The sequence below is a fragment of the Motacilla alba genome, chromosome 2 (assembly GCF_015832195.1).
Source record: "Motacilla alba alba isolate MOTALB_02 chromosome 2, Motacilla_alba_V1.0_pri, whole genome shotgun sequence".
Taxonomy (NCBI): domain Eukaryota; kingdom Metazoa; phylum Chordata; class Aves; order Passeriformes; family Motacillidae; genus Motacilla; species Motacilla alba.
In genome coordinates this window covers 146,667,623-146,695,558 of record NC_052017.1, presented here as the reverse complement: position 1 = coordinate 146,695,558, position 27,936 = coordinate 146,667,623, and the positions used below count along the sequence as shown (strand labels likewise).

Below are 27,936 nucleotides of genomic sequence, written 5' to 3'. Positions count from 1 at the left end.
AGGTAGAATATTGACCAACATGTTTTGTAATTGACTTGCAATCTATGTGACTTGAATTACTTACTTGAGAATCTCTTGAGGTAGAAGAGGATAGTGCAAATGAGATTATGACAAGTCAACTGACCTCTGTGTATCCTGTTCTGGTACTAGTTCCCTGGTCCATGCTAAAGAGGCTACAGTTTTGCAGAGGAAAGTAAGTAACAACTAAGGGCAAAAATTTATTTGAAAAAAATTCAAATAAAATGCAGCCCTGAGAAGCTACTTTGCTATATATATATATATATTTAAAGCATCTAGAAGTATTGAACCAACGCTTTAGTTTCAAGTTCAAGATATTCTTCCTGCCTTTGCCAGTGAGTAAATAAACATGGTGAGAGAAGCTGTCAGTACAAGTGCTGCAGGTGCTGGTGCCTGGTTCTTGGGCAAACTCTGTTTTCAGGCACTGTTTTCCCAGATCAGATACGCAAAGCTTCTCCTTATCAGCCTCTCCTTATCAGCTCTTCTAATCCCTTTGGACACTTCCCATGGGTCTTTTCCTTGATAACTATTTCAGTGAGGCTTACCAAGATGCTAGAGCAACTGTGTTTTATACAGAAGCAGCCTTTTAGATATAGAACTTATTTTAAATTCAAATTCCTTGTCAGCTGAAATGAGAAGGGGTCACCCTTTATGGACTTGGCTGGTCCATAAACACAAGCATTCATAGGGTACAGTGAAGATTTTCCTGACAGTCTGGTCAATGATGCCAAAGCTGAAGAGAGTCTGTCACAGATTTTGATTGCAGATTACCTTGGGGTTTTCTTGGACAATGAGTGGAAAGATTTCTAAGCTTGATATGCAAGAGTACAATTTAAATCTGGAGTTTCTTCCTCTGGGCAAAACACTGAAAAGTTATACTTGGGAATATTGCCTCAAGGTTTCAGCCTGCAGACACTGTGTGGCTGCAGCAGGCAAAAATACACTGCAAAGCCCTCTTCTAGCAGTGAGGATGTTTTAGAATAGCAGGGATTTGGCAGACAACCAGTAAGGGCTTGTTTTAAAGCCTCTGTGGTAAATGCATTTATGAGGGGTCAATTTGTGGAATGCATGATCCAAGCATAGGTTAAGGAGTCAAGAGTAGCTGTATTCTAATTCTGACCTTCCCTCAGGGTTCCTTGTGTGCACGTGCAGCACCACAGAGGTTAAGGGAACATTTCTCAGGCTGCAAATTAGGAAATGCCCACGTTGAGTTAATCCTTGGAGTGTGCTTCATGGCCCTCTAGGACTCTTGGCTACTCTCCTTTTCAGGATGTTTTTTCCATTCAACTCCTGTTTTCTTGTGTCTCCTGGACAGGTATCTATCATTTAGGGAACAGCCATGTATAATTTTTCCCCTCCTAAATTATCAGTATGTACTTTATTTCTCACACAATCAAACACTTCCAATTGCAGCAAGATTAATCATTCATGGGCCTGGGCAGTTCCAGCACCAAGTGCCTCAGGGCAGTAATAGAGTTCAGCAAAGGCAAACAAATCGATGGGATGGAATGGTCTGCTGATCTTTCCCACTGCCCTATTTCATCTCCCATAAAGCTGAAAAACTGCTTTGGCTCACATTCATGTTAACCATCACTCTGCATCTGATCAGCTTTTTAGGGATTGGGATAGAAGTTGCTCTTAAAATGTGATGTAGCCCAGAGAAGCTATGGATGCCCCATCCCTGGAAGTGTTCAAGGCCAGGCTGGATGGATCTCTGAGCATCCTGGTCTAGTGGAAGGTGTCCAGGCACATGACAGGGGTTGGAATGAGATCATCTTGAAGATCCCTTCCAACCCAAACAATTCTGTGATTCTCTCATTGCAAATGAAGAGAAGAAATGTCCCACCCCCTGCAGCCTCATCAGCACTCAGAGCAGATGTTGAAGAGGTGTTTGCTAGCAGGGTGCATGAATGGCTTCATCCAGCTTACTGTGGGTCTGCTGACACTCTCCTCCTTGATTTCAGCAGACTTTGGCTCAGTTGTAGTTGGGCAAAATACCTCAGGAATAGCTCTGGTGTTAGCAGAGAATTTTCTGCTCTATTATTCACATGGGTTTTTGAACAATGTCCACTGAAATCAATGTCCCTCTTTTCATTAACTGCAGTTGGCTTTGGATCAGGCCTGGGAAGATGCACATCTTCCAGAAATGCCATCGGATAATTTCTTTAAAAATCATTGAACAAAGATATATGACCACATGGGATGATCAGCAGGGAAGAAAGTCCCATCTCTCTTTTATACAGTTGGCTTCCTGCTCATATCAGCAATAATTTAGATAATTAAATTGCTTAGTTCAGTAGTTGCAAGAGGCACAATCAACAAGCTGACTCTACTAAGATGTCAGATGTATTAGTGTGCTGGGTTTTATATTTGTTTTTCTTTTTTGTGTGTGTGTGAAAAGCTGCATAATTGGACACTGTCTTTTTCACCCCCAGCTAACCTCTTCTTCAGAGGAGCATACCAAAGACATTTAAAATCACATTATGAATGCCAGCATAGTTACAACATTTATATGGCATATGGTGATGTTCAGTGGCAGCAGACGAATGGATGAAATCAAGCACAATAATAGAATCAGCCCCCCTTGAATGTAACAGTAAGACAAACAATTCTGTGGTATAATTTAATAAAATACAAGTAAGAGCTCAAAATTTTTAATGAGGAGTCTAAAGTACATAACTGGGCATACTTTTAACATTTAGCTTTGATTCAGTGGTCTTTGTACTGTCCCTCTAGGGTCTTTGAACTTTTGCTCTCATGAGGTAGAAAAAGTTTTATTAAATCACACTCCTGAAATGCTCATCTTACTGTGACTCCAGGTTTACTTTGTTTTGTTTTATGAATATTTGTGCCTGAATCACTCCTGTGAAGAATGAAGGAGATCAGAGCAAGTGTTCTGTGTTGCTCCATCTGTAACTCGCGTGGGTTTTGCTGTTTGTGGCATCTCTCAAACCAGGACACAAGAGCAGCGTCTGGAGAGGCTGAGATTGTGTATATCCAGAGCCAGTGCAAATTGCTTCTCCTAGAAGTGCCATCAAGTTTTCTTCTCTGCCACATTCTCTGTGTCTGCCCTGCTCTGTTCCTTTCATTTTTTCGAGATGCCACTCCTAAACAAACAATTTTGCTTCTCATTTTGCACAAAAACATTTTTCATCCTTGTTTTCTGAATTGCAGTGTTGAGATGAGAAATCCAAGTTCTCCTTTGTCTCTTTTTTTTATTGATGTTTTTTGCCCTGCATTCCCCAAAGAGTATTTACCTATTGTTCAAAACTAGAGAGACCTTACCATGGATCCTAACTGACCCAAAACTCTACACCAACCCCCCCAAAAAGCCATTCTGAAGCTGAAAGTTATATAGAACTCATGCCTATCTTTTGCATTTTGTTTGTTCAGCTGTGAGATGATATGAATAGCTTTATGCTGTACTTGTATTTTGAGTGTAGAGAGCTCACTTTAACATTCACCGACTTCCCAGCCAGGATGTCATTCCCACATCATGTTTGCATGTAGCCAGAAGCATTCACCTCTTTTTTTCTCATTAAACTATTAAAAACAGAGCCTCAGACACAGAGTCCACAGTTGGGTAATAAACTTGGACATGATAGGATTTGTCAGTTCTTTTTGCAATATCCCTTAATGCATCACAAGGGAATCCCAAAGTGATGTTTATGAAATAAAAAGAAAATGGGAGATATTTTTAAATGATTTTCATTGGGCCTCTTTGAACAAAATTATTCCTACATGATAGGCTGAACTAAAAATAATATTAATTTTAAAAAAATCCATGTTGGCCATTTGGAAATAGGGTAAAATATAGAGAATTTCTTAGTCTTCGATCACTCTGAAAACTAAACTGTCTCAATTTTGGCTCCTTTTTGACCTTTTCTCCTGGAAAGTGAAATAAATAGTGATCAGCTGCTGCAATTTCAAACTAGGCTCAGTCTCAAAGTGGCTGATTGAGGTGGGAAAGAAACAAGTGTGGAAAACCCATAGCTAAAAATATTTTATTTCCAACTTTTCTTATAACACCTCTGAAGACTTCATTGCTGCGACATGAGTCCTTTTGATGTGAATGGGGCAATTTTCTGTCACTGGTATATTTGTACATAAAGTAGTTGCAAGTTAAGAGACTTGGTTCAATTCCTTGTGCTATAAAAGTGGATAAAATTATATATTTTGGCCTGAATGCAAGAATAATATTTAACCATAAATGTGTATTAAAGCCACCACAAGTTATGATTATAGATTTTAAGCAGATGTTCTGATTTGATTTGTGCCTTTTTTTCCCCCACTATTTTTAGCCTAAATGGCTGTTCTGAGACACCTTGCAGCACTCAAAATGCAGAAATGAGTCCTTGAAGTATTTTGGCAAGGAGGGGAGATGAATGAGGCCTCAGAGACAGAGCCCTCAGGCCTGGCCATGGAGAAAATCCTTCTGCTGGGGTGGAATCCCACATGTACCAAGTGAGCCCCATCCACCAAGCTGCATCTGCTGCTCACAGAGCCCGAGTTGTTCTACTGACTGACACCAGCTGGTGCTCTGCTCCTTTTATCCTGGCCTCGTGTGGGTTAGCAGCTGGCCAAGACTGTTTTTAAGAATGTATTTATAAAACTTCACAGCCGTGCAAGCCCAGATACGGAGCAAGGACATTTTGAGCTCGGCACTGGAAGTGAAGGATGTCTCTTGGCAGATCTGGTTTCCCAGCTCTTGCTGCTGCCACGAACCTGCTGTCCCATCACTTGTACCCAAAAACAATGTTTCCTAAAAAAATCCAGGAGAGCAGAAACCTTGGGCTGAAGGCTCCCACAGATATTTTAAGTCATGCCTGTCCTGATCCCTCTGCAGGCGGCTGCCTGATTGGTATTTCAATAACGTGCTTATTTAGAAGGAAATTCTAACTCCTGTAGGGCACAGTGGTATTTTCATGCCTTTTTTACCCTGCAGCCTTTTCCAGCTGGCTCAAACCTGAACACCTCACTGTCTGGTAGGGACATCGTCTGGCTGAGGTGTAAACTACAGCACCTGATTGTGTCCTTTGCATTTACGGTCGGTACATGAATAAATATGATTTTCTTTTTAAATCTTTCTTGTATTTATGTTCCACTGCTGGCAGATACTTCCAAATTTTATTTACAGTGAAGAGTTTATTATATGTATTGCTTTTCTCCTTGTCTGCATACGATACAGACTTCTGAAAATAACCTGTTTTTTATCTCTTGGAAAGAGCCTGTATTTTTTGTGGGGATAAGGATTTATAGCGACATCTTGACAACTTCATAAAGTTTTTTCCCCTTTTTAATTTCCTAAACCAGCACAACATGCTGAGATACATGGTAGAGATAGGCCCAACATCTGACTGATCAAAACGGGTTTTGAACAAATGCTGACGCCACCATTCTTCCTGTCTGTGATTCCCACAGAACCTTATTGCTTTGAAAAGAAATACCCTAGAAGGCATAATTGACTCTGCAGCAATGAACTACATCAGACAGTGTCCCCTTCATGACTTCTACCCAGCTATCAACTGAGAAGCAGACGTGCATGTTAAAAGATGGAGCAGGCAGAACTTCCCCAAGAAAATGGACAAAGGAATCATTAGAATCCTTAAAGAAGAAAAGAAATAATCAGGAGATGGGAAAAAGTTTTTGAAAATAATGCCTCAGGCAGTGAGAGCTGCAGAGTCGAAACTGGTTTCTACCTTCTGGGTGTGCAAACAGTAGATCAAACTGCAATGACTTTATGATATAATAAAAAATAATAAGAGCAGTAACAGATTTTTTTTAAGTGTCGATCTAGTGTTAGAAAACACAGCTTAACTTTTAACAGCTCAGCCACTTTGCCTGGCTTCTTACAATACCTTCTGACTTCAGTGACTCCACTCAAGTCAACCCAAACCAAAGACCTTATATTGAAGATATCCCTGAGCTTTTGTACACCTTTAAGTTAAATAGTGGAAATACATGTTTTGAAACTGCTGAGTTTACCCCTACAGAGAAAGACTGATGGCAACAAATACATACATGAAAACAGTGGTGTATTTTTAGCATTTGTCATTTTTGGAGCTCCAGAACTGAAAGCAGTGATGGGTGAAGTGGCAACGGGTTGTGTGTGTGATTTGTAGTGGTTTGTATCTGGGCTCTGTGTTGTGTATCTCCTAATGATGAATGCGTGGGAGGGCCAGGTCAGGAATGGTTTCCACTCCAGTGCGCTGATTGTGTAGTTGGCAGTGGGCTCAATTAAAGTATAATAATCTGGTAATCTCTCTCCTGTTTCCATTCAGCTGCTTCACAGTGAATAGAGCCAGTGAACGAGTATAGCTTTTGAAAAGTAGGTGAACTCCTGCCTCTTTGTCTGAGCAGTTTATGTCTAGTCAAGTAAAATGACAGGCAGAAGAGGCGACTCTCCAAAACGTTGCTCTCATGACTTGCATCATTACTGCCGTTTGTGTTGCTGTGAGATAACACTTGCTCTTTATTTCCCTTTCCAGGCTGCGGGTTGGATTTCTAGCAAGCTTCGCACCCCGGAGAAAAGAGGAGCTGATGTGAGAAAGGAGATATGGATACATCCATGGCGGGAAGATGCCGTGTGCCCCATCTCTTGGTTCTTCTCACGTTGGTGCTCAGCGGGGAGAGAACTGAGGCACAGAGAGCAGGTACACGTTCCGTTCGCTGCCTCGCGCCCCGGAGCTGCTGGGCTCTCCCATGGCTGGGAAGCCATCAGCTCCAGGAGGAAATCTATAAAGAACCCAAGACATTTACTGTTGGAAATCTGTAAAACAGACCTTAGGGAAGGAGAAAGCTCAGGGGTCAAGGGTGTGATTTACCTGGGTCTTTGGTTCTGCTGCAGGCTTAGAAAGTTTAGCTCAGCTACCCACAGCAAGAGGAGCAGCTCAGCACAGTTTCCTCTGGATGTGCTCCATCTACCCCACACTGGCTGGCAGTGATGGAGACACTTCTTCCATCACTTCCTGTGGGTGTCAGATGAGACCTGGTGAATCTCCTGCCTGGCTGGGACTTTCCCGTGAGCTAAACAGGGCCAGGGCATTCTTCATACCCTCCCTTGATTCCAGACATTTGAAGGATGCGTTGATGTGGTGCTTAGGGACATGGTTTAGTGATGGACTTAAAAATGCTGGGCTAATAGTTGAACTTCATGATCTTCAAGGTCTTTTCCAACCTAAATGACTCTAGGAGTCTATGTTTCTCTCCTGTCTGATTAATAGCATGGTCTCTGGCACAGCTTTTGGCCTGGGCTCATGAACACTCTTCCCCAAATGCCACTGAGTGCATCAGAGGATGGTGTAGCTGAGGAACTGTTCTTATGGGGATCCTTGACAAGGACACATCGGTTTTTGTGTGGCAGCAAGAAGAGTTATCTGACATTAGTGATGCCACACCTCAAATGAAAAATGGTTGTAGACAGACACAGGTTTTTTTAGAAGAGTCCAAAGGCATTTTGAGATGGAGGTTTTCTGTCTCTTTTTCTAGGAAAGCTGCTTTCAGTGGGCTTGGGTAATTTATAAGAAAGGAAAGGATTTTTTAGACATTTTTAGTTTAAGGAATAGCTGCTTTACAGCTTTCTTATGTGATCTATGTTTTTTTTTGGGTGAAGTTTACCAGAAATAAATACTTAGTAACCAAACAAAGTGAAATCTCACTTTTTTTTCCTGCTTCTGGACCTGTCACAGGCAGAATATAGTGAAGCCATTTATATGTTCATTCTGTGCTTACTTTAAATAATTTGGGCTTATGGCTTGTTTGTGAACTATTTTTAAAGGAAATATTGCAAAACAGTTGGTTCAGTGTCTGAGTAGATGAACACAACTCCTTGAATCATGCTCCCAGAGAGCATTTCTGCAATTACAAAACTGAAATTTTGCTTTCTATGAGTTATCTCCCATATTCCCTTAACATGAATGGAATTGTTTCTGCCAGTAAAAGGTACTATTATGGCATTCTTGGAAAACAATCAATTTTGCCCAGCAATGGACATTAGAGTGCTGAAAATGTAGATTAATATTTACTAAAAGATTTCTGCAGCATTTCATCTCACTGCCACCAGGTCTGTAAGCAAAGAATCACCAACACCAAAAAAAATAGTCCTGAAAGACAAAGCTTTTCCTCCCTGCAATACTGCCTTAAATAGGCATTACTTTTAAAACCTTAACTCCCCCTTGTTTTAAGGCTCATTGCCCTTGAACACAGACAGGATTCATTCTGTCTGTTCTGTTTTGAAATTGCTGTTGTCTCACCTGCTGAGAGTCATTAAAATAAGTAACAGGAAGGTCTTGTGGGTGTTGCTCTCTAGTTAGTCTCACCTAATTAACATTCTTTCAGCCAGAGTAGATTAATATAATAATGAATTTAGGAAGGAGGCAAGGTGGGGAAGTGTAAGCTTCTTTCATACCTTTTACTGTTAATATTTTTACTTTTATATTCTTTAAAAATCAAGCAGAACCACAATTGAGAGCCCAGCTGATATACACAGATGTAACTTGCGTGCCATAATATAAAATGGTATAAACCATCACGTCCACTCTCAGATTGCCTTCGAGAGAGTTCTCCCAGACAGACTTTTCTTGCTCTGGAGTTAGAGACAAGCACTCCCTTACTCACAAAATGCCATCACAGAACACAGTCCCACATGAGGTTTTGGCTGGCACACAGTTAATTTTCCTCACAGTAGCTGCTCTGGGGCTGTGCTTTGGATTTGTGCTGGAAACAGTGTTGATGACACAGGGATGTTTTTGTTGCTGCTGAGCAGAGCTCACACTGAGCCAAGGCCTTTTTTATTCCTCCTCCCACCAGCCAGGAGGCTGGGGAGCACAAGAAATTGGGAGGGGACAAAGTTGGGACATCTGCCCCCAACTGACCAAAGGGATATCCCAAACCATATCATGCTCAGAAATAAAGCTGTGGGGCAGACACTTGACTGGAGACTCCTGCCTGGGGACTGTGACTTAGTCAGTGGTGAGCAACTGTTTTCATTTGCATCACTCCTCTTTCTTGGGTTTTATTTATATATCTTTGTTATTTTACTTTTCATTACAACTTCATTATTTCATTTCATTTCATTTCATTTCATTTCATTTCAACTTTTTCTCTCAACCCATGAGTTTTTTCACCTTTCACGTTTCCAATTCTCTTCCCCCCAGTCCTGCTGAAGGCAGTGAGTGAGGGGCTGTGTGGTTCTTAATTGCCACCTAGGGTTAAACCACAAGAACAGGTTGTTTCCAAAGAGATCCCCTGTGGATGGGCTGGTCCCAATGTGATCCCAATCCCGTGTGCAGAGGTTGTTCCCACAGGCCCTGCAGCAGCAGGGATGTGCTCTGCTATAGAAGTCAACACAGCAGCAGGTGATGCTCATTACTCATCACCTGCCACACTCCAGGTGTACATCCAAAGGTGTACATCCAATCATTCTCATGGTCATCATGCAATGCCTTGAGCACTGACCTATTCTTTTATAAGGCTTTTACTCTTTTCTGAAGGCAAATCCTCTCTGTGCAGCTGAGCTATCCACTCTCTCCTTTCCGGAGCCATGGGCTGTTGTGGAATTCTTCCATTCTGGGCAGGGTGACAGCCCAGGGATGAGCAAAAGAGCCAGAGCTAATTTGTGTCCAAATCTGAGTGTGGGAGAAGACTTTGTGACCTTCCTGTAGGTTTAAATGCTGGAATTCAATAGGAAATATGTAACTTTACCACTGGTCAAACGTGCAGTTGTACTTTTTGAGACAAGGTGAGACAAGAACTTCTGGAGAAGCAATGGTTGGCAGCTGTGACCAAACTGACTTTGTAGAGCAGCTTTCGGTCCTAAAACTCTATGGTCTATAATACTGGTTTAAATAAATATAAGCATATATATATATGTATTTTGTCCAGTTGGAGCATTATATTGATAACTCTTAGGCATCAGTGGCACTCTTACGGACCTACTGCTTCCTGACTTGCATGTATCCAGAAACAGCTAAAAAACATTTCTTGAGAGATCTACTTTTTTTTTTTTTTTTTTGGTGAGTGTCTGACAAATATGCAACCAGTCTGGATTGATATAGGGCAAGCAAGTTGCAATTAAAATAGCTTTTTGGTTTGGCTTAGACAGGCCTCACATTGCAAATGTCATGGTGGTAGGCAAAGGGATGATTGTGGGGGCAAGTGAACTTTTCCCTCACAAGGCAGCTGCCATTTGTTGTTGAGGAACACATTCCAAAATTCAGTAAGTCATCCTTTAGTCAATAGGCAGTGGCAGAAAGCTTCAAATTTGAAATAATCTTGGTATAGACCTGCTACATCAACATATCATGCTGGGCAGAAGAACCGCTTCTAGCTAAGCAGAAATGAATCATAACATTAATGCAAGAGGGGACATGAAAGCTTCATTACTCAGGGTCAGGATTGGCATAGGCAAGGTCAGGACAGGGCTTTTGATTTGTCCAGGTCATTTCAGAGCATTCCCTGAACAAAGGCACTGCAGTGAAGTCAGAGAAAAATATCTTCGTGTACATGCAAGGGGTGTAGCTGAAGGATTGAGCAGAAGTAGTTAGAAGCAAAGGAAGGGAAAGGGTTTGCATTTCAAAGCCGAGTCTGTGCTGCTCTGTAGATGTCCTGAAACTGATGAGGTGAATCACAAGGAAGAAGGGCTGGGAATCTGCTCTTCCTCTGCAGGATAGGGAGAGCATTTGCTGCCTCCTCCAAATTGCTCACTAGGGAGTTGTGTCAAGGGAAGATTTGGTATGTCTGCATTCATCTCCCCTTAACAATGTGTTCTGCCTCTCTTGCAGGTTGCAAGAGCGTTCACTACGACCTTGTCTTCCTCTTGGACGCCTCTTCCAGTGTTGGCAAAGAAGATTTTGAGAAAGTTCGTCAGTGGGTGTCTAATTTGGTGGAAACCTTTGAGATTGGCCCAGACAAAACCCGTGTAGGGGTGGTGCGATACAGCGATCGCCCAACCACAGAGTTCGACCTGGGAAAGTACAAAACCCGTGAGGAGATCAAAGAGGCTGCACGACAGATTCAGTATTATGGGGGTAACACAAACACTGGAGATGCTCTCAGGTACATCACCACCTACAGTTTTTCCAAAGAGGCTGGTGGGAGACTTAGTGATCGAACTGTTAAAAAAGTGGCTATCCTTTTGACTGATGGAAGGAGCCAGGATTTTGTCTTGGATCCAGCCACTGCAGCCCATCAGGCTGGTATTAGGATTTTTGCTGTGGGTGTTGGAGAAGCCTTAAAAGAGGAACTTGATGAGATTGCTTCAGAGCCCAAATCTGCTCACGTGTTTCATGTCTCTGATTACAACGCCATCGATAAAATTCGGGGGAAGCTGAGGAGGCGTCTCTGTGAGAGTAAGTAGAGGTTTCCTTTCTGCAGAATTAGAATATGTTCAGTTAGCATATAGATATGAAAAGCTGTGATTGTTTTCTTTCGTGCTTCTTTATTTTTGTGTTTCCTACTCAGTTACACTCTTGTAAGAGATCACTGTTCAAGGCCAGGTTGGGAGCAGCTTTGAGCAGCCTGATCTAGTGGAGTATTGTTTATGGCAGGGATTTGGAATTAGGTGATCTTTAAGGTCCCTTCCAACCCAAAGTATTCTCTGATGTTGTGATTCTATGATTTCATTACAGGAAATGTGATGGGTTTTTCTGGCAAGTCAGTATTAACTATAGGTCAACTTCCAGAGTAGACCATGAATTCCCGTTTGGCTCTTATGTAGTTCAAATACTTCATAATAATTTGGACTACTGAATATGAATAGTGACATCTCATTTAGACTCAGATTTTGGGTTACTTTGTACAGGACCCTTTTCCCCCTTATTTTCTGGCACTGTACTGTGAAGAGAATGCTCTGGGTGCTGCTGGGGATGATCCTTAAGGAAGCAAAGGGATGTTTGTGCTTTTCTGCCTTTCAGCATCTCAACTCTACTGACAACTGGTGTTCTCTAGTGCTCTGGCTGCCAACAGCATAAGCATTGGTGGTGTTTTGAATGACTTTTAATGGAAAAAAGAGTGGGGGATTTGCGCTGCATAAATGACCCTGATTTTCCAGCTCCTTGATGAAGAGGATGGGAATAGCATTGTGGCTGGTATCTCCCAGCACTTAATAGGAACAGCAATCACACAGCCTGTTCTTCCACCGCTGATAAATCACTCTCCTGTTCTTAGTGACTACATGAAAGCTGCCTGGTTTTTCTGCTTTTTGCAGTGTGTGTAGTGATTACTGTGAACAGGCCTCATAGCTGATGTTGTGAAGATCTGTTACTGCTTTCTGTGACCTCCCTTTGTAAAAAAAAAGCTCTGGGCTTATGCAGGGTCCTTAAAAAGTGACAGTGCAAGCAGACAGAGTCTACTTGACATTATATTGACCTGCAATATCAAGATGTTCCTGCTTTTCTAGCCTAAACATAAATGGGTGATGGAGGGTGTCATCCAAATACAAATGGAAATCATGGGGAATAATAACTGTAAGCTATGCAGACTGAAAGAGCTTGTTGTTTTTGGTTTTTTTTTTCTGTGAAAATCTTATGTAATCGTACACACAACTGGGCTCTAGTAGAAAATGGTAAACCCTTCCAATTGGCACACTTGACCAACTCAAACAACTTCCTGTTGCAGGTGCTGAACACCAAAAATCTGATTTTCCTTTGCAATTCTGTTACTTTCCTTTTCCAAAGTAAGTGTTTACTCTGCTTTGTACCTGGGATATCATTTTTTGCCTGCTCAAAAAAATCTTTTACCTGCCTGTCAGAGTGTAAGACCATCTGTCTGTGGCTTTCTGAGCCCATCCTCTGTCCACACAGGCCAGCAAAACACTTCTCCTTTGATTGCAAAGGATCACTGGGAGCATCCTTCATCCTGGATGACAGTCCCTCTCCAAGGTGTTTGCTTCTACCTGCACTGGTGAGCTTAGTGAGAAATGGGGGCTGTGCTCAGTTCAGCACACATCTCTGCTGCTCCTTCCTCCTGGGGGCAGGACTCCTCACACTCTTCCCCTGCTCTGGCATAAGCTTCTCCCTCCATGTGTTAACAGCTCCTGCCAGGAATTTTCTCTAGCATGGGCTGAGTCACAGCCTCCTTCAGGCATCCCCCTGCGCCTGTGTGAGGCCCTCCTCAGGCTTCAGGCGGATCTCTGCTCCCCCATGGACCCCCATGGGCTGCAGGGACACAGCTGCCTCTCCATGGGCTGTGCAGGGGCTTCAGGGGAATCTCTGCTCTGGCACCTGGAGCACTCCTGGGCCTCCTTCTGTACTGGTATCTGCAGGGCTACTCCTCTCGCATTGTCCCACTTCTCACCTCTGCAATTTCTCCTTCATTGTAACTTTTCACCCTTTAATACACAATCTCAGAGTCTTCCCTAAAATGTTTCTTCCTGCATTTAAGACAGGGAAGGTGCTCTTTAGCAGAATCAGTGTTATCATACTTATTTAATTTATTGCTTTGCATGCAGAAAGCTTTCAAGAGGCATGATCTATAGATCAGGTCTAAAAAAACCATGAAAATATTGCTGAGGATGAGGTAATGAGAGCACCTCCAGCAGAAATATTCTATTAGAGATCAGTTAATTTTTTTGTTACCTGCATGTGTGAGGTAGAAATGTTTTGGGGGGTGAGAGGATGGAGATGGAGAACAGGACCAAGTGATTTCTTGTGCATGTACCACTTTTAAATTCCATGTAAATGCAGTAGGAACAGGAAAGGAGTTCACTGTGATGGCTAGGCCTTCAACATGTTTAGAAGATCAAACTTTTAACAGCTGCTGCAGTTAACTTTCAGTGGTTTTAATAACAGCTCTGCATAAGACATGAACATACAAACCTTGGAGTGGGTGGAAAACGTGATCAGGGCTCATGCCAAGCTGCTGTTTATTTTGTGCACATTCTGAGACAAAAGCATATATTGCCACAGCCAGGCTCTGGTTTTAATAGACATAATCCTGTGTAAGCTCCAGGGAGACACATGAATCAAAGGGTGGGAATGGGAGGAAGTTTTTTTTTGTACTGACAACTGATGAGTCCTCCAGCCCTGGTACTGCTACTGAAATGTAAAGGGTTGTGAAGTGTTGCAAATGCTGGATTTCATGCCAGCAGCTGTTCAGAATTGCTTGTCTCAGGTCTCCCTGGACATCTGGCCTAGACTCTGTCATTCCATCTTTCTATATTTGACTGAATTTATTGCTCAGAAGATGTCATTGAGGGCATTAATAGCATTTTAGCTCCCATTTGATCTTGTGGCAGTAAGCATAGCATAAGAAAATAATAAAAAAAACCCCATGTCTGCTCAGTAGGACGTTGTGGCAGGGGGAGATATTTTTGCCACACATCTCCATTACATTCTGGACTATAGTTGGCTGGCAAGAATGGGTGATGCTTTCACAGGAAAGCAGGAGAGACACATTCTGCTAAAAATTCCAGAGATGCTACATGTTTCCTAAATACAGTTCCTGCTTATATGTTGTAGGGATAACAACAGGCGGCTATGGAATATTTAAAAATATACTAGACCAAAGGACTGTCATCACATGAATTTCAGATACTTTGCAAACAGAAGGAGATGAGGATGAATTGTTTCAATAATGGGTTGATACCAATGGTTTGTCATTGATTTCTGTTGATTTAGTGAGGTCTGTGACAAGATAAAAAAAGCAGTCACATGTCCAGATGATTCACAACATATATATTTCTATTTTTACATGTCTTTGTTGACTTTGGGTAGTGTATGAAGAGCATAAAATATAAGACATATGTACCCCTATTCTGTTACTGATGATAAAGGGCTTCCAGCCTTCAAAGCAACACCCTGAACATCCATCAAAAGGATAGTCTGAAAGCTTCAGAAATGTCTATTTTCGAGGTTGTCTTTGCCCAGGTTCATGATATATTCATGGAAGAACAGCAAGCAGTTTCTTTTTGGCCTTTAGTGTTAAAAATACCTCCTGAACAGAGACCATGACAAAGGGTAGGCATCTGAATTGCCATCTCTTGATTGACACTTCCTAACAGACTATCAGTGCAGTCAAATATCACAAAAGTACTGAAATATTGGAACATATCAACACCTAAGGGTATATTCCACATTTTGCTGCTTAAGAAGATGTCCAGATTAAGTGCAGGTACTAAGAATTTGACCATCACTTGAAAATCTAGCGGCTTTCAGATGGCTTTGGAAGTCTGTTAAAAGCTCAGCAGACAACTGCTGCTTTTTAAAAAGCTGCAGCTGGGCAGTGACCCAGCAGATGTCACCTCTGATATGCCCTGCTGCTTCTTGATGCTGCACTCCCACAGCTGTCCTGGTGCCCTTCTCAAGCTCTGTAGCATCTCCGTCTTCCAGCAATCACTCATGGTGCAGACGACAGGATCACTCATCCTTTCATCACCACATTTGCTGGCTAATTGCAGTTTCCTGTGAAGGCATGAAAGGTCTGTGGCAGAATTTCCAACTGATTTATCCTTTATTTGAAACTAAAGAAAGAAAAGACTTTTCATGGATGTCAGGTGACAAAATGTTTGTTTAGTGGTGATCTTCTGCCATTTAGTTGAGGGACTGTTTGGTATAGTTTCGCTCCTGGAAGCACAGCACAGATATTCAAATATTCTTTTTCTCTTACAGAACCTTTTATTTTCAAATCAAATGTCTGAAACTCTCAGATCTAATTTTCCATTTGGTCCAGTCATCACCAGCTTAGAGAGAAATGGTTCCAGAGCTGGTGTCTGGCAGGCAGCTTTGAACTCTGCAGATGAGCTGTGGCTGCTGGTTGTCTCTCACTTTCTCCACAGATCATGCAGAAGTGATTGTTCTCCCAGATCATAACTACAGCTCTGTTCTGGTACTGTGTAATCTCCCCATCATTTAAATGTTGCATGTCCAAAGAAGGACATCAAAGCTGGTGAAGGATCTTTATCATGAGTCCTTTGAGTGGTGGCTGAGGGAGCTGGAAGTGTTTAGCCTGGAGGAAAGCAGCTGAGTTGGAATCTTATTGTTCTCTACAACTCCCTGAAAGGATGATGCCTTAAGTTTTATATTTTTCAGATCCTGTACTGCATTAGTGTATAACTGAACTCCATTTAGGGTGTTAGTAAGCTCTCTTCACATTTTGTTCAGACAAAACAATCCCTTCAGGCCTGACAGCCAAGGACAGACTCAGCCTCAGACCCCAAAAAGCATAAACAAAATTGGGGGGAAGCAAACTGGGGGAATATGACTTCATTACCTGAAGCTGTAACTGGATAATTAACCCGTCATATGCTAATAGACCAAATTTATATCTATCTGAAAAACTCGTGACCATTGTCCATCTTGGGTGTAGTCTCTGTGAGGCTTTTGCACTGCCCAAGGTGTATCTACTGAGGGCCTTTAATAAATATCTACTTTATTTTCTAACTCTGTCTAGCCTCTTTTCTAGGTAGCCATTCCAAGGCATCATAGCCAGGTGGGGATTTGTCTCTTCTCCCAGGTAACAAGCAAGAGGACAAGAGGAAACTGCCTCAAGTTTCACCAGGGAAGGCTTAGACTGGATATCAAGAAAAATTTTTTCACTGAAAGGATTGTCCAGCAATGGAAGAGGCTCTCCAGGGAAGTGGTGGAGTCACCATCCCTGGAGGTATTTAAAAGATGTGTAAGTGCAACACTTGGATGGTTTATTGGTGGACCTGGCAGTGCTGGGTTCATGGCTGGACTCAATGTTCTTAAGGCTTTTTCCAACCTAAACAATTCCATGATTCTAAATAAATTCTTATTTTGCTTAGTACTCTGAAATGAATAGGTTTATTCTGAGATTTGCACAGTGCTGTTTTATGACCAGCACCACTTCTAAAAAAGAAAATCTTATTCCTAACTTCCTTCTCCCATCTGCCAGCAGATGCATCTATGTGGCCCCACCATGAACTACAGCAGGAAGCCAATGAATATTTTTATTTCATTTCCCAGATTAGTTTTTACTCAGATTTATTTCACCATGGCATCCCAAGGGAGGAACTGGCACAAGGTGAGAGCAGCTAATAGGAGCAGAAGACCTGGATTGTGTCCTTTGGTGCAGTGCTAGCTCATATCAGCTTGATGAACTTCAGTTAAGGACTTCAGAAAACTGAAAAATCCTTCATGTGCTCCCAATGCAGATCTGAGCCCGTGCTCTGGTTTATGCTGGGCATAAAGTAGATTTCTGGGTGGGTTTTTCTCATTCAAACTCCACTTCTAGGCTTCAGCACAATTTGCTTGCCTTGAATAAACATCTTGCTTAACAAAAATATCCCACTGCAGATGGATCTCTTCAGGATCCTGTCCCATTTTCCTTAGACAGGCTTTCCAGTACACATAATTGTTGCTGTTTTACTGCTGCCTCAGCTCCTGTTGGTTCAGAGAGGGGTGGCAGAGTTCTCCTCCTCAGACAGGCTGTGTCTGGCTGGGAGCATCTTGCTGGGGTTGTTGGTAGGAGGGATGAGCAAGCTGCCACCACCTTCACTTAGACACAGACTGTCTGTCAGTGCCTCCAGGCAGCACTTTGATATTTCTGTGCACTTGGGTAGCTTTTCTACTCCAGAATGGATGTTAGCTCTGTTAGAGTTTCAGAGAGTGATTTATTGATTTATTTTCATTCCCTTGTACGTTGGAAAAAGCAATGTCTTAGACATTGCCTTCAGGTGATGAGGGTATTTCAGCATCTGTGGCCTGATTTCTTCTTTTTGCTGAGGGAGAAAAGATATGAATCCAAAAGTCATCCAAAATCGAGAGTTTTAGAAATAAGTCTGTGACAGAAAATGGTTTTACTTCTCTTCTTTGATGCAGTTTGTGAGAAAAGGAGTCTGTTCCATACCTGCAACTTCATACAGACCACTTGGAATATTAATATGGGACTCTGAAGATAGGAATATAATAAAATGAGATCAATTAAACCTTTTGCACTTGCCTTTCTTATCTCTAGCTTCTTTCTTCAGCAGTTACAGACAAATAGTAGCATCATAAACCGCAGGCAATCACTTTATGTAAAACAGTGAATCTCTGGGCTGCCAACATCTTGTCTGAGATCACAAAATATGGCTGGATGATAACATCTCCCCTAAATTCTAATAGGTTTTCTTGCATTTCAGACAAGAAAGCTCTCTGGACAATGTTTGATGTGCAGTAAAAATAATTGTAAAGACAAAGACTCAGATTAAAGTAAGTCCCAGATTTAGAAAGAAATATTGAGACAATCAGGAAAAGCATGGGTCTCAAAGCCCTATGAAAAAGTAATGTGCTGCTTGGAGGGAAAAAAAAAAGGAGGGGGGAATGTGGTGACTATGGAAGCCATTTATAAATAATGTAGAAGTGAAGGAGAAATACAGAAATAGGAACAGGCAAAAAGCTGGAACATATTCTTATATGCTGGAAGTAGCTTGTTTTTCAACCCTGTCTGCAGCCCACATTGATTTTGCAGGAGCTGTGGATGCTCAGCACTTTCAATATTCAGCTGTGGAGCCCAATACTTCTCCAGCTGCAGCCAGAAGGAGGCTTTCTGTCTGCTCCAGTGGAGTCCAAATGATGGGGTAAAAGAGACAGCTCGTCCTTGGGGCAGCACTGTCGCTTGGTGTGTTCTGTCTGAGGGACTGCTGAGGAATGCTCAGCAGAAAGAATAACCTCTGAAGATGGCCAGATGCTCAGCAGGAGACTAGGGCAAGGCACTTAAAAACCTCTGAGGCTTTAGGTTTAGTTACAGGCTTTTCTGCCCAAGAAAAACAAAGCAATGAGGAGAAAATCCTTGGCATGTGGCCTTCACAAATCTTAAATACTTTAAATTTCAGCAGATTTGTACAGTCAGGCCTTTCATTTACAACCCCTAAACTGACCTCACACTGAAAGGACACCAGTTACATAAAATCTTAGTGTTCTCAGCCTGCTCTGTGGTTGATTTTTATGCTTTATGTGACTATTCACATCAAAATCTAATGGTAACTCCCAGCACAATCTATAAATGGAATAGACCATTGCCTGCTGTGGTTAGGTGCACCCGCAAATTAAAGATTTCCTCTGCTCTCCCTCGATTTGGGGATGTAGTTCTTTTTGGGATAGGGAAAATCTGGTGGTGCTATAGAGATTTATTCCCAGGTCTCCTGATGGACCTGGTAAAATTTATGAAAAATTATAGAAAAGGTTGAATCCATATCAGAGCATGCAAAGCCCATGCAATGTATTAAAGGTCCCATCATAAGATATTATACTTCTAAAACCCAGTGGGTTTCCTGAATGCCCAAGATTCATATAGAATGAATAGTTCTGTAAACCCACTATAGCAACGGTGAGCTTGGTCTCTCAGGGCTGGTGAGTTTTTTCTTTTGCTCCTGGCTCCATAAATTCCAGCCTCAAACTCTTGTGAGGAGTAACTTCAAAGAGAGCTGCAGGTCCTGTGATTCCGCCTAATGAGGGTTTGGAGGTACCATGGCAGGTCCTGGATTTCATAGAAGGATGAAGTGTTTGCTGGCAATGGGCTGCCTGTGTCACCTGGGAAAAAGTTTGGCACAAAAACTCAGCTTTCTCTTCAAACAGATTAACTAGAAAATTTGTGACCTTTCAAGGCATTGAATCAAGTGCATCACCTGATAATTGAAATTATTTTGGAAACAGTTTCACAGACAGGACAGAGCTGTAAGACAAACTATAACACAAAACCATGTTCAAAGCTAGATAAGCTGTCACATCAACACCTGGAACAAAATGGGCAGGACCACCAATTTTTAAGATCTGGGATGAAACCATTGCTTCCAGTTCTGTGTTCAGCTGGGCTGTCTTTAGAAGCCTCTGTTATTTATTTCTGCGATCAAAACAAAGATGGGCATTTAAGTGTTAATGGTCTATTTTGAAGCTGTAGGTAGATCATAAAATCATAGAATGGCCTGGGTTGGAAGGGATCATCTCATTCCAATCCCCTTGTCATGGACAGGGACCTCCCACTACACCAGGTTGCTCAGAACTCCATCCAACCTGGCCTTGAACACTGCCAGGGAGGGGGCATTGGTTGAACAGATCTGGGATACCTGTAAACCTTGAAACCTTGCATGGTGTCTCTGCAACAGAGAGATTCATGTTATTACTAGAGTTCAAACTGAAGTGATAGAATGATTTCCTTTCTTATCCTTTGGCAATGTGAAGTGGTACATCTTTTCTCCCGTGGAAGTTTCTAAATGCCACTGAATTTCAACTTCTTTTTTTCTTTTTTCTTTAAATAAAACAAGCCAACAAACAGAATTGAATTCTAATGCACCAGTCTGTTGAGAATATTTCTTGCTCAGTAGAGCTGCAGTGTGGTTTAACTGGTGGGCTGTTTCTGTTAGTAAATTGTAGGGTTAGTGCTTCAATCCCATCAAGTTCCCTACAAGTTATACCCAAATACCAAATTTCTTTTCAAATCAGTAAGCTTGTTTATAATGCAAAACAAAAGCAGTGGGAGTGCTCTGACACCTTGGAGAACTGCTTTTTTGATAAAGTACTAATTAAGTTCTTTAAAATGCAATTAAGAAATTGTTGCAAGCCCTGCTGTATTGAGGTACTTTAAAATGGCAAAGAATAGTTCTAAATGCTGCATAAAAGGCTTTTTGGCATGCTGGATATTTTTGGAACTGTGAGTACTGCTGCTAATCCTGGCCAGGAGTAGGGAAGGTATCTTTCAAGAGAGGCAGCTCAATTGGATAAGGTGATTTTTGTCACTTGCTGTTCTTGTCTGTTGAACAGCAGGGTCATGGGACATCGGATTCCTAAACTCCATTAATTTCCTTATGGATTAGTCAGTTTGGCTATAACTTCATCTGTACTCCAAGAAACAAAGGAATTTATATACAAAATGCACATATATGCATATATGTTTGGGTATGTGCATAAGACATGTTTGTCTCTATATGTATAAACTCTGAAAAATAAACCTGTGTCCTTTCATCCTGAAGTATCAGTCTTTTTTTTACAGTGAGGTAGATAAAGCTATAACATGTTAAAGCTTTAGAGAGGATGAAATACAGGACATCTTTACTGCAGACTACACACAGTCAACCTCATCCACCACCTCTAGGTGAGACTTCATTTGGCTACACTGCCATGGGAATCACTGTGCTTTGTTCCTCCAGGGTTTTACAGCAAGGTGGATAGCAAATATTAGTTCTATCTACATATTAGTTCTACATCTACTGTAAAAGTGCCTCTGATTTGGCACTGAAGATGCAACACCTCTGTCAGAGGCTGCAATACTAACATGACACAGGTGGGAGGGATGGTGCAGCAGAATTTTAGTCAGTAGTGCTAAAACTTTGTGGCAAATTACTCTAATGGCTTAGATCAAAGGGTGTTTCTCAGCTGAATATTGAGGTTGGATCAGAACTGAAAACCATGAATAGAATTAAACAATTTTGTATCTTTATATTCAGGTATCTTCAGTAGGATTCATATCATCTAACTGCAGTAGCCTGCAAATTATTTTTCTGTGCTCTTTTGATAGTCAGTGGAAAGGAGTAGACATCTCAAGAGAATGTTTCATCCTCTTTGAGGATGACTGTTTGAGACAAGTGACATGATTCAACCTCTGAGTGCCTCTTTCTTTTCATTCACTTTTGAGAGAGCTTATATAACTTTCTCATTGGATTCTTCGATTCTTCTTTTTTTTTTGCCAACAGCAAAAGAGTTGAACCTTTCCCTGCCATGTTCTGGGAACACAATAATGCTTGTTTCCTTATGCCAGTAAATTCAGTCTGCTGGAATTTGTATTACTGATGGATATTCAGGCCAGTGTTGCAAGCTGAGGTGGATGTGCTTCAATTCTCACCCAGCTCCCTGATCCTGCAGGGTTTGTGCAGTTGAAGGAGACAAAGCCAGTTTAGAGAGCTGTTACCAAGTATTACCATATGTTTAGGGTCAAACATTGTACTGCCAAATTTATTTAATCCCTGAGGGACTACTCCTGTGAGAAGAACTGTTCCCTCTTCCTCATGGTTGGCTTCTGCCTAAATCTTGTAATAAATTGGTCCTTGAAATTAACTGTGTTGTGATATTACCTGCTGCAGTCTGTTGACTCATTTGTAGCAAGGAGATAATACTTTAAAAAACAAATAATGACTGCAACACAATTAAGAGTAACAGAGACAGCTTTTTAAATTGCTATTATTGAAAGATACCTTTGTGGCTAATAGCTTTGTTGTTGTTGTTGTTAATTGAAGCGTGAATCCACTCGTGCTTAATGATCTTTCCAGTTCTCACTGTGACAAAGTCAGACCCCTAACCAGACTGTATTTTACTGGAACCAAAATGGGAAGGATGCCAGCTCAGACCAGCTTGAATGTAAACCAAACCCATGTTGGTGGTGCATCCTGGTTGTCTTCCATAGAGACAAGCTAAAAATTCACTTGGAGGACCTGGTGAACAAACCCAGTGGAAGAAGTGCTGTGATAAATTCATCCTGCTATGAATGGCATTGAAAAGCTGACTTTGAGCCAGTGGAGTTCTGACTATGGGTTATGGTAATTAAACAATATTTCTTATCAGATTATTACCTGATAGAAAACAAACAGAAATGGCTTTAAACTGAAAGAGATTAAATCCAGATTACATAGTGGGAAGAAATACTCTGAAGGTGGTGAGGCACTGGAACAATGCCAATGGACCAGGACTTTGGTGTAGCAGAAGGTGCCCCTGCCCATGGCAGGTTTGGAACTAAGTGATCATTTAGGTCCCTTCCAAACCAACCCATTCAATGACTTATGATTTATTCAAATTTTCATAGAATTCACTCTGAGTGCCTTTTGCAGAAGTGTCCATGTAAATGGCACCTCTGCAGTAGAGTGCTGGTTTTGGCTGGGATGGAGGTAATTTTTTTTCACAGTGGCTGGTATAGAGATATATTTTACATTTCTACTGAACACAGCATTGAAAATGCAGAGATGTTTTTGTTATTGTTGAGCAGGGCTTGTCTGCTGGAATACAGCATGCCTTGTCTCAAATATTTTGACTTGTATATAAACATAACACATACAAGGATCATGTTAGAGAAGGGATGTGCCCAGGACTAGCAATCCCTCAGGGACCAAAAGGATCCAGAGCAGTCTTTGAGTCACAGATTCCTGAAACACAGTCTCTGCTCTCTGGTGCAGCACATTGATCATGGGCTTTGGAAAGGTCGCTTTGGTGTCTAGACTTGGAAACTGTATGTCTTTTTTTTTTCAGTTCCTGACACCATATTTCCCTAAATATTTTGGTAGTGTCCAGCCCCAGGAGTTTTGCAAGAGGGCAGAAGTTGTCCATAATGTTCCTTCCCCAGTCAAGCTTATTGACAACCTGCAATCACCATTCCCACTCCAGAGAAATAACCCTACTTCTGTACCTGTGGATTTATTGGAGCTCATGGCTCTAGTGAAAAGGGCAAGAGAGCATTAAAACAGAAGGAAATCATCATTATCCTTGCTTGTAATGAATAAGATATTTGAATTGTGAGTGTATAATACAAAATAAAATGTACTGGAAAATTTACTGCGTTAGTTTATTCAGGGATGTATCTCCTAACTATTCCTCCAAGCTATCAGAGCTCTGTGCTGGAATAGTGAATCATGCATGTTGATTTTTAACAAACTTGTTTAAGGACAAGTGTAACATTTACAGAGCTGCAAATCTTTCAAAAATGCAACATCATTTACACTGGCTGTTCTGATTTCTATTAGCAAGCATAGAAGCAGATGCCTGTCTAATTTACCTGCCTGATAAACTGTTCTTGTAGTGACCTTAATAACATCCTGCAGAATTAATTTCCTGGGCTAATATTATATTTATAATTTATTTATCACCAGCTGAGTATTTACGTACTCACAGCTTTACAAGCTGTAAGACACTGTGGCTTCACACAGTGTAAGATGGTACACAGGAATCTCTTTAATGTATGACTGGCTCAGAATCAAGGATTTTTATCATCTATAATTAGGAGTTTATCCCAGTGGGTGGGATGGTTTTTTTATCATAAATCCTTTTGCATACTATTATTTAGTTAAAAATACTGTCCTGTGTGCTTGCTGACAGCACAAGAAAGCAGAATAGGAACTCTAAATAAATGAAATTAGTGGATGGGTTGCTACACCCTCCCACCACATTCATCTCTGCAAACTATTTTTGAGTTGATTATAAGTAATTTGGCTTTGGAGGTCGATATTTTTATTTGTTCTAGGGGGCCTGTAATAAAGAAAAGTCTCTCAGTTTTTTACTTTGATTTCTGTGGGCACATGCCTTGAACATAAAGTGTTATGTGCTACTGAAATGTTGAAAAATATCTCTCACTCTCACAGGGTCAAGAAAATTGTTCCTTGTTCAGATCCTAGAGAAGGTTGCTTCCTTTTTTTTTTTTTTTTTAGATTTTTAGATTTTTTAGTTTGTCTTATAACTAAAGCATTAATTTCTATTTTGGAGCATAGAGTAGTTTCACTCCTCTGTATTTATGCTCAGTAATATATCACAGCTAATTATTTTCCATAAACTAGTAGTGTGCAAGATAATAAATGTTTAATTAACCAAACATCTGAGAAAGTATTAGACTGACTTGTCACGACTTTGTACAGCTATTACAGCTATTTGCATACATTCTGAGTTATTTCTAGTGAATCTAATGGTTTTCTTAAGCTTACCCAGCAGGGCACTAAAAGACCTGAGAAAAAAAACCTTGGCTGAACAGATTTACACGTGGTGCAAATCCCTTCCTTGTGGGAAGGGTTTTCTGAGGATTTTCCATGAGAGGTTTGATGCACTCAAGTATAATGAAGATGCACATTGGGTCACTGAGATCCAACTCTTAGTCCTAGAAGAAATCCTATCCCTCCAGCAGGGAAGGTATGCAAAACAACTGCAGAAATTCGTAGCAGATGGTTCCTCACTGCTGGCTGTATGCAGAGATTTTACCTGTGGGGGCAGGGGTGGGGTTGGGGGTGTCTCTACACCTTCTTTCTGTGTTCAGCACAGCCCAGCTCTCAGGATGGACCTGGCCTGGGCCTGCAGGTTTTTGGATGGTGTTTCTGCTGATGTGTGTTCCACTGCTCCCTTCCAGGCACCTCCAACGTGGGGCCAGGCTGAGGATGTGTTGGTGCAGCTCAGCAACGGTGCAGGAGCACTTGAGGCTGTAATTGTGCAAGGCTGACCCTTTCATCTTCTGTTCTTTCCTTTTTTTCTTCTCAATAATTGTCTCCCCTTCACCACAAAATGCACAGGAGAAGAACGGCTTTTCAGGAAAAGTGTTTTCTACCCGTAACTGTGGTGGAGTGAGAGGGAGAAATGCCAAGGGGAGGAAGAAAATTGATGTCAGTAAGTTCATAGTCACAGAGGTTGTTTTGTCTGTGTTTTCTCTTCCCTCACCACCCCTCATTATAGAATAAGCTCCCAAATAACCTGCTATCACCAGAACACAGGGGAATGAAGGCACCAAGGGCCCTTTCCCCTTCATCTGTTTTGTCCCAGGGGCTTGTGACTTTTCTCCTGTGGCTGGATATGGGTTCAAACTGAGCAGGGTTGATCAGTCACTAAGGGGAAGGGGCTGGCTGCACATCTTATCGTGGATTTCTGGTGAAGAATGGTCACTGAATGAGGGACTCCACGACTCCCATAGACTCAAGCATGCCCCACAATCCATCCTTTCAATAAGCCTGTTTTGGAGTACAGACATCTTTTATTTTCTTCTCTTCTGGAGTCAGTTCTTTTTATAGTATCCACCTTTTTTTTTAAATGTGTGTGTATGCACACACATCCATATATATAACTGCAAGTGAATGGAGTGATTTTCTCTCAGTTAACACAAATAAAATCTAGGGAACAGAAACCACAGGGCTGGATAAACATGGTATTCATCCTGGGTGGATCTGTGCTCCCAGGGGGGGAGGTGAGTGTCCTAATTTCAGAATAGTGTAGACTGAGTTTTCATTAAATCAGTAGAAGTTTAATTATATAATTTGGAATGGGAAAGTGGAGAGTGTAGACATATATCTGCAATGAATCTATACTTATATAGTAATTTCTGTAGTTTTGTTGGGTTTTTGGTGGTTTGGGTTAGTTTTTTTTGACATCTTGATGATTTTCCTAGGGTTGGTGGGACCCATGAAAAAGCAGCTGAAGCCATTATAGAGAAAACATTGCCTGTCTGTTCTCCTGCTCTTGGGCTAAGCTTTTAATTTCACTTTCATCTGGAATTCCAGGCTGAATGCTGTTTGATTCTCCCTACACTTCTGGGTTTGTAGGTGAGGAGGAGCTCTGCTAGGGTGATAGCATGAAGAACTGTTTAATGTTGACTTTCACCAAGGAAAACAACATAGTGCTTAGCTTACTCCCCTGTGAGTCTGCCAAACAGCATTTAACCTTCCCTGCTGGATTGACTCATTCTGCTATGGCAGCTCTTTTTAATGAAGATGGGAAATAAAGCGATGAATTTCAGCTGTGAGAAGTGGATCCTCTCTTGGTTAAAATGGGCTAGCTCAGGTGTGATTCTAGTAATCTGTAGACAAGGATACTTTTCACTGGATCAGGTTCTTAGAGGTCTATCCAGCCTAGCCTTGAACTCTGAGAGGAATGGGGCATCCAAAACCTCTCTGGTCAGCTCATCTCAGTGCTTCACCACCTTTATTCAAAAAAATAATATTTCTAATGTCTAACCTAAACCTACTGTATTTTAGTTTGAAGCCATTCTCCCTTGTTCTGTCACTCCAAGTTCTTGTAAAAAGTCTCTCTCCATCTCTCAGGTGTTGAAAGGCTGCAGTCAGGTCACCCCAAAGCTTTCTCCTGAAGAATCTAAATTCTCTCCACCTTTCTGCATAAGAGAGATGTTCCATCCCTCTAGTCAACTTGGTGGCTTCCTCTGGACTTGCTCCCACAGGCTGATGTCCTATAAATAAATATAAAGAGGTTAATGCAAATAATAGATTGGATGTGCATGTGCAGTTTTATTTTTGTCTGGGCAGATGTGTGATGGAAGCTTGGGCTTGCTCAGTATTTGTGCAAGGTGTCGAGAGAACCATGACACTGAATCTTATCTTTAAATTACTCTTTTATTTGGACTTGTACATAACCTTGCACTAAGAAAATTTATGCCATAGTAAATTCTGACTGTGGTAATGATCAAAACTCCCAAACCACCTGTGGAAGAATATATGATGAGATATGACTATCAGTACTCATCTTGCCTTTGGAAAGTATGGAAACATGGAAATAGAGGGCATATCATCAATGTTAACATTTTTTGCATTGATTGTATGAATCCCATCAGCAAGACAAAAGTGGAAACTAGAAGCTGCTTCTTAAGGGGCATGTAAGATTCATTTTTTTCTAACTAAGCATAGGTAATGCCTGAGAAAAGATCACCTGTGGGGCTGGAATAGTGTGCTCCGGCTTCTTTAAAATGCAGGCTGATGTCTTTTTAAGAGATGAAGTCTTGTTCATCTCAGTCTCAAACTGCTGGCTTTAACAGCATTTTCTTCTGAGAAAGGAAAGATTATTTTCCAAAAGAGCAGATATTGCTGTGGAATATGAGATGTCTGATGTTGTGTGCAAGAGGCTTTGACGCCGGTCTTAGTTTTCTGTACATGTAAAATTTGTGAGTCTGGCAGAGAGATGGAAAACAAGCTTTGTTGAGACATCACCAATATATTTTCCTTGTGTTTTCTCCCAGCAGAAAATCCACCAGAACCTCTCCATTAGACTCTGAGCTTTCAGACCTTGGAGGAAGGATATTTTAATCTCTAAGTGTCTACATGTATAGGAATGTTTGCAGCATCTTTGTCCTGGCATGGGTGGAAGGTGGGAAGAAAAATAACATGGAAAAAGTGGCCTTTGATTAGAAGGCAAACTGTGCTCTAAGGGAGGTGATTAGAGACAAACTGTGGACTTAGTCTGGCCATAGGGCAATAGAGTGATTTTCTTGTGTGGTGGCCTGGAAGGCTGCCAAGCTGTTTGTCAG

The 27,936-nt window shown here is 41.4% G+C and overlaps 1 protein-coding gene across 1 annotated transcript in view; it reads left to right on the top strand.

The window, feature by feature from the left end:
• Positions 1-27,936, top strand: part of COL22A1 (collagen type XXII alpha 1 chain) — a 229,239-nt gene that overhangs the window by 20,902 nt on the left and 180,401 nt on the right. Inside the window, exons 2-3 of the mRNA XM_038129913.1 lie at positions 6,507-6,671; positions 10,800-11,366. Coding sequence (XP_037985841.1) covers positions 6,575-6,671; positions 10,800-11,366 — 664 coding nt within the window. The 5' untranslated portion in view covers positions 6,507-6,574. The remainder of the gene's footprint in view (positions 1-6,506; positions 6,672-10,799; positions 11,367-27,936) is intronic.